The sequence below is a fragment of the Pelodiscus sinensis genome, chromosome 26 (genome assembly GCF_049634645.1).
Source record: "Pelodiscus sinensis isolate JC-2024 chromosome 26, ASM4963464v1, whole genome shotgun sequence".
Lineage (NCBI taxonomy): Eukaryota > Metazoa > Chordata > Testudines > Trionychidae > Pelodiscus > Pelodiscus sinensis.
This window is the reverse complement of record NC_134736.1, coordinates 3,227,011-3,238,393: the sequence shown is the minus strand read 5'-3', so window position 1 is coordinate 3,238,393 and position 11,383 is coordinate 3,227,011. Positions and strand designations below refer to the sequence as shown.

At 43.5% G+C, this 11,383-nt stretch overlaps 1 protein-coding gene across 3 annotated transcripts in view; it reads right to left on the bottom strand.

Moving 5' to 3' along the window:
- Positions 1-1,604: 1,604 nt before the first annotated feature.
- The window catches only part of CADM1 (cell adhesion molecule 1), a 339,720-nt gene continuing 329,941 nt past the window's right edge, over positions 1,605-11,383 (bottom strand). For all 3 annotated transcript variants that reach the window (XM_075909409.1, XM_075909410.1, XM_075909411.1), the window contains 2 exons: positions 7,305-7,436; positions 1,605-6,055 (listed from right to left, as the gene is read on the bottom strand). In XM_075909409.1, coding sequence (XP_075765524.1) covers positions 5,937-6,055; positions 7,305-7,436 — 251 coding nt within the window. In that variant the 3' untranslated portion in view covers positions 1,605-5,936. The remainder of the gene's footprint in view (positions 6,056-7,304; positions 7,437-11,383) is intronic.

Sequence of the window (11,383 nt, the reverse complement as noted above, 5' to 3'; positions counted from 1 at the left end):
TCTGTTAGTTGACAGCGTTCATTAGAGTGCAACAGGAGAGTATTCACAAAATGGCTCACCGTCTGAATGCTTTGAAACATTGAAGACGCTGAAACACGTCTTTAAAAGAGTCAAGAGTTTCTTAAACTGCTCCAGAGCATGTTAACCAAGTAGCTACGGCCTCTCGCTCCACGGCAGTTCTGTGCCTCTTTCTCTGTTATTAAATCCATTAAGGAGGGAATTTTTCAAAAGCACCTGTGATTTAGGGGCACAAGTCCCATTGAAATTCATTAGGACTTGTGTACTTTGCATCAATTAGGTGTTTTTATCCATCCTAAGTACATTCAGGTATGTGCACACGGATCTCCGTGGTCTGGCAACCGTGGGATGGGAATGGTCCCGAACCACGGAGTTTGCCGGACCAGGGGAAGTCAAGGCTCCCTACCCGGCTGCAGGCTCTGCTCCCGGCTAGGGCTGAGCAACCTGCACCATGTCCTGCTGCCTCCAGCCCCCCGGCCCCACTGCCTCCAGTAGAGCCTGCCTGGGCTGCATGCCCAGCTCCTGGACCCACTGACTCTAGCTCCAGCTGGGCTGGGCTCCTTGCTGCCAGCCCTGGCCAGGGCTCTGCTCTCCACCTCCAGCCCAGCCCAGGCTGTGCTTCTCATAGAATCCTAGAACACTAGGACTGGAAGGGACCTCGAGAGGTCATCGAGTCCAGTCTCCTGCCCCCATGGCAGGACCCAGCACTGTCTAGACCATCCCTGATAGACATTTATCTAACCTATTCTTAAATATCTCCACAGATGGGGATTCCACCACCTCCCTGGGCAATTTATTCCAGTGTTTAACCACCTTGACAACTTTTTCCTAATTTCCAACCTAAACCTCCATTGCTTCTCGTTCTATCCTCAGAGGCCAAGATGAACACGTTTTCTCCCTCCTCCTTGTGACACCTTTTAGATACCTGAAAATGGCTATCATGTCACCCCTCAGTCTTCTCTTTTCTAAACTAAACAAACCCAATTCTTTCAGCCTTCCTTCCTAGGTCATGTTCTCTAGACCTTTAATCATTCTTGTTGCTCTTCTCTGGACCCTCTTCACTTTCTCCACATCTGTCTTGAAATGTGGTGCCCAGAACTGGACACAATATTCCAACTGAGGCCTAACCAGCGCAGAGTAGAGCGGAAGAATGACTTCTCGTGTCTTGCTCACAACACACCCGTTCTGATCCTGGCCAGCTGGGGCCTTCTGATCCAGCAACATCCATGGTCTAGCAGGAACACGGATGGTGCCAGACAAGATTCCCGGCTTTGAGAGGTTCAAGTCTTTAGGGAATTTGACTCCTATGGTTCTGGAGATAGGTCCTATGGTTCTCTGGCCTGAAAAGGGGGAAACGTGACTGCTACCACCATGCAGATGATGTGTAAAAGGGAAGTCAAATCCCCCGGAGCCATTGATTCCCCTATGAGGGGCACGTACAATATACATACATTGCTAATGCTTAGATATATTTGCTATTTGTATAGGAGTAAGACATGACAAAGGTCAAGGCCTGTCACAGGTAATAACTTATAATAAGGAGACGAGGGGAAGTGAAACCAGTCTTCTGTTAAGTAGAGATATGGATAGATTCCACATCCTTTAAACTTGTGACCGGCTCAAGCAGGAAAGGAAAAAGGGAAGTATGGCTTGCCCATTGTTCAGCAAGTAGGCACTGTATTTAACCTCATTTGGAAAATTAACCTGACCTATAGGAATGCTAAATGTCAAAGATGAAGTAACCTATCATGTTAAGGCACCTAAACCAGGAAAGATGTGAACCCTATAAAAACCCCTGCCTATGAGATGTTGGGGGTCGGCTCTGATCTGAACATTGAGTTCCTTAGCCGTACCTTGGTTGCAACCAATAAACTTGAGTTGGACCCAGCCTGAAAGTGTGACTCTCTTCTTGGGGTAAATCAGACTAGCCTCCAAGGGGACGAAACCTTGCAATTTATGCAACACAGAGAAGGTGAATCACTTCTCTCTGGCAAGCCATTTAAAAACAAAGCCACCCAACAAACATTCCCCTTGGAAGCTGTGGGAAGGGGTAACACTGCTGTGGATTTAGGACTCTAAAAGAAAGCATCGGAGAAACATTTCTCCAAGGAAACAATCCCTTCCACAAAGCAAGGTTTCTCTTTTCAAACTTGCAGAAGGCATTGAAAGATGGCACCAATTTGAGACTACATGTTTCTTTTGGGTCCTAACCAACATATTGGGGAAAACTCATCTGCCAGAATAGTGATGACTAACCAGTCCTCTGCCCCAAGGATCCGGGTTCATTTTAGCCTCTTGAAGAATATGGGAAATGAAAGTCTGGAGCCTTCAGCAGAGCTTTAAAAAAAAGCGAAGTTGACAGCACACGTACAGAAATCATTCAGAGCTGACAAAACTTTAAAAACGATTCTCTTGTTTCAGGAGCAGCCATCGTGGCGTGGCACATCCCAAAAAATCAGAGAGGTTCTTCAGAATACTCAAGCCGGCTTGTGTGGCAGACCCAAATCCAAGGCGCCAAGACAACACTTTCTCCTAAAGGTCCCCCAGGAAATAAAGGAGTGACGTGTAACCAGCAATATATTTTTCCATTTTGCATAAGATTGGAGGCCAGAACCAAAAAGGGGACTCACTCAAACATAGTTCATACATACCTTTCAGAGAACATATTCATAGCCAAACAGGGAAAACATTTGAGGCCATTGTGAGTGACAAGTTAATAAAAAAGGATTTTTAATTATGAAAATTGAAGGCATCTTTACACCAACTCTCCAAAATAATACAAGAAACGTACGTCAGTGATCACAGAAGGGACTTAAATACAAATTCACGCAACAGCGGCACGTTCTGCTGACTCAGCATGTCATCTAGTTGGCCTAAATGTTACAAGGGCCTGTGGTTTTTACAAACCCTGCTCCCTTGACCAAAGAACAGCATTGGCTTGGATTACGATGGCTGCCTCATGACCGCTTAGGAGTCAGAATAAGGAGAAAGAGAAACAGGTCAAAAGATGGGGGAAAAGAGAATTAAAGATGGGAGATTTAGTTCTAGGCGGCCACAGATCTTGGGAGGAATCCACAACAATTTTTTAAACTGGAATTTCACAATAAGCAAGCTAAGACTGGACTTTACTGCAACCGGCCACCATGGCCGTGAAGGTAAAGAGTGCAAAGTGAGATTAAAGAATAGTTTTGTAACATTAATTTTTTTTATTAAGAAGACATATTTTATAGTACTTCTCTGTTTGTAAAAATGATATACATGAACCAATACAAAATGTGAATGGGAACATATGGATATGTATTTTCTTACACTGTAACATCTTCCATGGACATCTTAAACAGAACTGGCCTACAGGGGAAAATAAAAAGGGCAGGTGATTAAAGAACAAGCTTATTTGCCATCAGTTACACATCCTTCATTTTTTTTTAAAAAGTGTGTTTCTTTCTACACTCTTAAAAACCCTTATGATCTAAACCTGTACAAAGTAATACTCAACAATACATTTCAACAGCGCACTGTATACCGAAGAAAAAAATACATAAACCAATATACAACTAAAATCCATAATTTCCTGGGTTTTTTGTTGTTGTTGTTTAGTTCTCTTCCAATGTGTGGGGCTGAAAAATTTTGCAATCTACCTGAGACGGAAAACACCAAACAAAACACATGAACCTGAGACATGTCAACATTGTAAGTCAAAGTTACATCGGTAACACTGCACTACTGTACACTTTCAAAACAAAGATGGGCTGGTCAAAACCAAACCAAAACAAAAAAAAAAAAACAGAATGCCAATTCTGTGATCAGTGTGTACAAAGCCCCTCCCCCCAAGAAACCTTCCACTAACACGATAAATGCTTCTTGCCCTTGGTTGTGGTTTGGCTAGGAGCTCCGCGGGTGCTGATACCTCAGAAGCACTTGACAAAGTTGATTTCCCTTTTGTCTCTCTCTGTTTCTGAGGGGAGTGGAAAAGAAAATACTGCTCAAGAATGGATTTGGTTTTTTTCCCTCTTTCACATGCCGACCCATTCCCAAAAGGCTCTCGTGTTGCAGTGCTTCTGCCAAAATGTTAAAAAAAAACCCTTAAAAAATGCTTCCTAAAAGCTTATGAAGTTGTAACAGATGCAAATTTTCCCCTTAAATAAATCAGTTTAAATTTTCTATATAATGTAACAATAATAAAAACGCATCTTTCAAATTCCAAGATTACTCAGTGAACAGCTCAGTATATACACAGAGATTTTAATGGTACCTTATCGTGGACTGCTATCTGAAGAGCCATCATAATTCTAATTCACATTGTTTTGAATTTCACCTAAAATGTTTATAATCTGTTTGCCTGGCAATTTTTAATGCAAATCCCCATAGTTACTTTATCAGAAAAGAAATGGCAACTTCACTCATCCAGTTTTTCCCAAGGCTTCAAACCGAAAACATTTTCAAGGTAACTTATTTTTAGTAGCTGTGCACCATGACTGCATTCATCCAAGGATCAGTAATTTGTTGGCAGATGGTTCTTAAGGCTGAGGAATGAGGCCAAAGCTAGTGTATGAAAGGTAAAGAGATAAAAAAATACAACATTTGAGTTTTGATTAAGTGACTGAAAAAGCCTACATGCTGTTATTTCCACCTGCTCTGACCTTTGCAGAACTGAGAAACAGGACACGCCGGCATGAAAACAATAGCGATCCTTCTGCTGTTCCTCCTGCTTTGTCAAACCAAATCTTAAGGAATGGAAGTTTCACACAGTCTCTGGCTGGATCGCTCAGCATGACAAATATCTGTAATATACAGTACATGCAGGCCAGATCCCACGGCCTTCCCTAACTAGCACAAAGAGAAGGAGGAAAAATAATACAAAATCTGCTCATTCCGAGCACTTTGCACACCATGAGGACTTTTCTTTTTCCAGAAAATTAGGCAGAAGTAAGGCCTATTGGGAAAGCTTGATGGAATTATTTGGAACAGAAATAATCAGAGCAGAACTACCTTTCCTCCTCCACCCCTTTCTCTCCTGTGGCAACTCAAATTTGTCCACTTGCATAAAAGGAACAGCCTTCATCTGTCAGTTCTGCTTAGGACAAAAACAAGAAGGATTCCTTCATGCCCCAAACTTGTCCAGACAGCATGAGGATACCCTCTCTACTGAGCAGTCTACAAACACAGAATTGAAGACAGATTCAATCTCACAGTGACACACCTCACTTGCAGATAACCCTGTGCAGTAATGTCGCTCCGCAGCCAACGGAGTGCATTTTCTGAGTCACAGCCTATTTTCTACTCTCCACCACTAGAAAGCATTTGAAACACAGGCAGCTGCAAACAGTTTTTCATAGCTTCTTCACCCAAGCCTTTAAGACAACAGAGAAGAATGTATTATGGATACACTGAATTGCAAACTACAAAATCTAAAGTGTGCTGGTTCTCCTCTGATAAGATTGAACTTTGAACAGAAAAAAAAATAGTGGAGTTAAAATAAAGAAACACATTAAAAAGAAACCTATTCCAAGGGGTTCCAGCAGGCAATTCCAAAAGAGAACAGAAAAAAAAATGAAAAGAAAAAAAAGAAACACACGCATAATCCTTCCCCCCCCCAATAAAATTAAAATAAAACAAGGCACAGAATTTTCTGCAAATGATTCAACTAAACTAATTCCAAGTTGGACTTGGCCAAAAAATAAAACCCAAACTGAGGTGTCAAACAGCAGAGTGTACTTTACAAATAATGTTTTTTACACATCCAATCCAGGACCCTTCCAGTCTGACATCTCTTCACCCATTTGTTAACCAAAAAAACAAACAAACAAACAAAAAAAAAAGACACAAGCTGGTTGCAACTTCCAATATCACTGTCTCTGTCATCTAAATTGGGCCAGTAACCGTCCACGGTTGGACACCTCATTGAAACCAAGGCTGATCTAGATGAAGTACTCTTTCTTTTCTTCAGAGTTGTTCTGTCCTCCTTCTGCATTGATTATAGCTGTGTCTGCGTCGGCTGCATCATCTGCTCCTTTGGCTTCGTGAGTGAAGTATGTACCTGAAAATGAAGCAGTGAGGTTCTGTGACTCATTGACGGTGTCCTGGTAAATGGTGATACCAACTGCCACTTGCTCTTCTACACAGAAGCCATGAGAAAGGGAGAAAAAACACCCCCACCATTGGTCCTTGTAAGCTGTGCGCTGGTGCGGCCACTCAGGACAGATTCAAATGCCACCCAGCGGATGAGCAGAGCGCCCACAGCCAAGCTTTATGTTTCTATTGGTGGTTCACATGGACACGTGCGTTGGTGTCCCTAAAAATTATTCCACACCCAGGTAAAAAAATCCACACATGGATGGAAAAGAGAGGGAACACTGACCAGCATCAGAAGCAACAGAGAGACGTCTGAATCTAGGGATTCCATTGCGATTACTCAACCATAAACAGCAATAATCAGCAAGACAACACAATGACTTCAGACATGAAACTTGAGATTAGTCAATGCTGCGTCACGGATTTAGATGCACGTTAAGTTCAATGGGAATCATGCATCTAAATTCTGCAAGGGGGCTTTGAAAATGACAGTCCGGGGCATTATAAAGATGACACCAAGTAAAGAACAAACATGACTGGTTCGATAGGCCATTTTAAAACAACCCAGAGTGAGTGTCTCTCTAGGACTGGGTATATGGAGAAGTACCAATAATCATGCTTTCCCCTCATCCCTTTTAAAAGAGCAGTTTTGTCATTGCAATCAGTGCATTGGGGGAAGAGGGCGGGTACACTTCAGCGGTGACACTGGTGGTGCTCAGCAATGTACACAGGAGGTCCACGGGGCACCTTCAACAAGCGAACATAATCAGCATCTCTTACTGACCAAAGGGCCTTAATGCTATTCTGAGTGCACCATGATGCCTCCCCTTCCAAATGAATAACACAATGATTTTATGTCACGCCGTATAAGAGTGTGGAGTATTATATCGCCTCCCCCATGAGGCAGAGAACGTAAAGTAAATTAGTAAATTCTTGAGCACGTCGTGACCCTCAATTAAAGATGACACATCTGTCATCGCTCCTCCTTTCTCGCCCCCAATGCGCTTCCCCACTTCTTCTCTGCCCCTATTGTCCGCTCACCTTGCTTTTAGTTTCCCCCTATCCTGTATCCCTGCCTCTTTGACCCTCTTTCCACTATCCAAGTCCCTCTGATTTTTTCTCTTCTCTCTCCTGCTGTGCAACAACACACAGTGCCTCGTATTATCCGCTGCTCAGAGGGAATGGACCGCAAAGCCAAGTCCACCCCCACTTACCTTTATGTCTCGCAAAGTATCGCCCTAAAATGATGAGCAGGCAAAGCATCGCGAAGACCACCACAGCCACGACTCCGCCGATCACCGCATGGTCCACGGCCCGGATGGACCCTTCATCTCCTGCTCGAGAATCTGTTGGGAGCAGAAGAGGCATAGCAATTTGGGGCTTATTACAGGGGGATTTGAAGGCTTGGCCGCAGTTGTAAAGGGAGAGGCATAATGCACTGAGCTATCCAGGTCAGTGGTTCCCCCCCTATTTACGCTTGCAGGCCACATGTGGATCTGTGTGCCGCTACATGGGCAGCATCCTCACCAGTATCGCCTCCCCGTATGGCCCTGAGGCTGTCCCGTGGGCAGCAGCTGATTGGGCCACAGGCTGAGAACCGCTGATCCAGATGGATCGGTTCACACAAGAGAGCCGACGGGCCCGTCCCATACGGGACAGATCTGGCTGATCGACTCACAAGGCAGCTGCAGCGTCAACGCTTGTGCATGTGCAACAAGATCGGGAAGGGGAGACGTGGAATCATCTTTTCTGAGGGTCTGCCCACACATAAATCCCCAATGTGAATGTTCCCTCCCTCTCCCCCAGATAAAGGTGGCTGATCAGGCCTGCCAATGGGAGGGAAGAGGAGGAGACAACCCCACAGGGGCCCGGCATTTCGGAGGGACCTGGAGCTCTCAGCTGCCACCACTGCTACTTCGGCCGTGGCAATGGTGGTCTAACCAGGCTCCTTTGAACTACCAGCACCAAGGTCCTGGGGGCGCTAAGGGCTCATTGCCCTTGGCCCTGCCTTGTCTGGGACTGCGGAGCCGGGCCACCCTACCATCTTGCCCCAGGCCCATGGTGGCTGTCAGCATGGCTGGGGATGATCTAACAATCGGAGGCCAAGTGCTAGTGTGGTGACATCTGGTATCAGTTGTATGGAAATATCAACAGAGCATTTATTTGTAAGAATGTAAACCTCCCCCCCACCAATTTCATCTGCATGGCCAAAAAGGGATCAGGTTCTCGGGATGACGATTGAGGATTGCGTGGTTCAATACACTTTTTTTTTGCTCAATACATTCCAGGATGCATCAAAACCAGCAGAACTTTCAATGCAAACCATAAAGCCCTCTTCAAACACAGATCGCAAGCAATAATTGTACATTGCCTCCAAGCGCTTTATTTTATTTATTTAACACCTCGCCATGCAATTAATTTTCTTTTATAAGCATCACTCCCTTAGGACACTAGCATCCTAGAGAGGAATGACTTATTTGGCTGGGGAACAACTCTGAAATGAACCCAGAATGAGCTATGGCCATGTAAAATGAATGTATAGCAGTGTAAACAATTTTAATTTAAGAATGCAGCTACATCAACCCTTGCTGTAATTCTAATGGCAACGGAGATTTATAATGTAGTAAAAAACAATTATTCTCCCGTTGATTAATACATTAACATTTGGAATGGAAGCTAAACCATTGTCTTTTTTTTTTATTGAGTCAAGCGCGACACCTCTATTAAAATGATTTACTAGCCGTACCTTACAATTTAAGCACAGCAGCAACAGAAACGGTAAAAATCTTTTAACTTTACATGATTTGTGAAGTCATATGTGAAGGATTTACCATTTAAATCTTTCACTACAAGAAGCACATGGCCTATAAATCTGTCCCACATGCAGTTGCCCGGACACCTAAGAGAAATGCATTTCACCAGGAAGACCGAGAGTGCAAATTCAAGTCAATTTTTACGAAAGATTTATCTCCGTCTCTCTCCAAATAACGGAGCAAATCTCTGAAGCCTCCACCTCTAATAATATTTGAAGTTTATCGATCAAGTGTACAGATCCGTGACAGCTAAAGGTAATGGTGCTCTTTTGAGCCGAAACCTGATACAATGTTTTCAGCAGCAGCTCAGGATTTACACTTTCTATCAATATTTCCAATTTTGTTTTAAGATTAAGTACTGCAGGATGTAAGTAAATAACTCATGACTAGGAGCTCCATAAAATGCATTTTAATTAAAACATTTAAATTAAAAAGGGGGGAAAGAAACTTTAAAAAGTAATGGAACAAAACCAGTAGCATTGGCATAGACAATGGAAAGTCTAGGTTTAATTAGGTCAATGTAGCTGTACACTAAAGGACAAAACGAAGTGCAGCCAATTAGGCAGAACCATGTTAAATAAAATCCCCTCCAGCAATATATCTAATAAGTTCAACTAAGTGTGGCAAAAATATACTCCTGTTGGCCAAAAGCTTTCACTGCTGGGGTAGCTCTGGCATGATATACTTACAAATCATTTAACTCTGATTAGAATGCACTAGAGAAGTTTAAAGCTGAAATATGGGTAAACACTTGCGGCCTAAAAATGGCAGGTATGTCCCATATAGGTTATTCCTTACAACTTCATGATTAGAAAAATGAAATGCAAAATGATTGTTAACATAATGCAAAATGTACCCACAGGACAAAACCTAACGGGAAAGCAACCAGTGAAATATTTTCCACGAGATAACTAAAGTTGGTTGAGCCACTTAGTGGCCATTGAAGGTAGATTTCACTGTGTGTATTTCAGCGTGACTAATTCTTTTGATTTGTTCTATGTGTGCTCTTCCCAGCAGAAGCACAACAGATCCGACTGATGTCTTCCAAGTCCCACTCTGACCAAACAGTAAATAATACCCCTCACTAATTCGCCCATCAGTTTATTGCTGTTTTATCAGGTAACTCTACAGATTGGTAACATCTGAAGTTATGATGCCCTAGTGCTGCACACACCCCCTGCAGGAGAGATGGACCTCCCCCAAATTCAGAATAATAATTCATTCCTGACAGTGGGAACGGTTAGGGTGAATTATGCACATCACAGCATATCTGTATAACCTACGACACAGCCTAAGGATTGGAGCCAGAATGTATTTTGCTCAGACCAGTACAGATGGAGAAAGAGACACAAATGCAAGGCCAGAGCTTCAGAGGGTATACGTCAGCACAGTAAAAATTACAGTGGAGCTACGTTGGTTTTCATGAGCCCATAAAATATGAATGGAAGTGGTGTGCCAAAACCACTGGCTTGATGGCTCCATGATCGGTTCAATCCGTAATGAAGTCAAGAGCAGTCAGTCTTTACTCCTGTCCCGCCTTCTCCGGGAAGTGACTTTCAAATACAGCTTGACACACATTCTTGGCCAGCGCAGTTTATTAAATACGATTTCTTCCACTGAGACGGGCATTATTTTCCTTCATTATTTGTATGGAAAACCATGGGTTTTTTCGCAAGGACATGCTCCAAGTTTATTTTATAAAGTGCATGGCTAAATACACTAAGTTTATCTTCTAATTAAAAATTAAATACAGCCCACTGAGGATGTCTGGTGCTTGCAAACCAGCGAGAGAGAAATCGGAGAGTACATCAACAGTGCGCTTTTGCTTTAGAAGAAAATGGCTTCATATTTCTAGTAGATAGTTCAATTAAAGGAACTTCTCTCCTAGTCTGGCTGCTAACACACGGGATGTTTATTCCCCAGACGTGTTGTACATATCTGTCAATTAAAACAGTCTTACCCAACCAGATGTATTTATGCACCTGCCCTCACGTCTCCTAATCTGACAATCTTCAGCTGAGGAAAAGTAAGTCACCTCCGCATGGACTCTGCGCATGCCTCTCACTCCGGACTGAACTGCAGAATCTTCCTCTTCCATCTGTACCAAGTCTCCTCCAAAGCTCTGCGCATAGGGTATGTCTAGACTACATGGCTCTGTCACCACAGCCATGTAGATTAGTTTACTAGAACATACTCAAATGAAGCGGCGATTTAAATAATCGCCCCTTCATTTAAATTAAAATAGCTGCCGCGCTGAGCCGATCAGCTGTTTGTCAGCTCAGCGCGCTAGTCTGGACGCTCCGCGGTCAACATCAAAGGCATTTGTCGACCATCCCGGTATGCCTCGTGGGATGAGATTTACCTGAGCGGTCGACAAATGCCTTCGATGTTGACCGCGGAGTGTCCAGACTACAGCGCTGTGCCGCCAAACAGCTGATCGGCACACTGCGGCAGCCATTTTAATTTAAATGAAGCAGCGA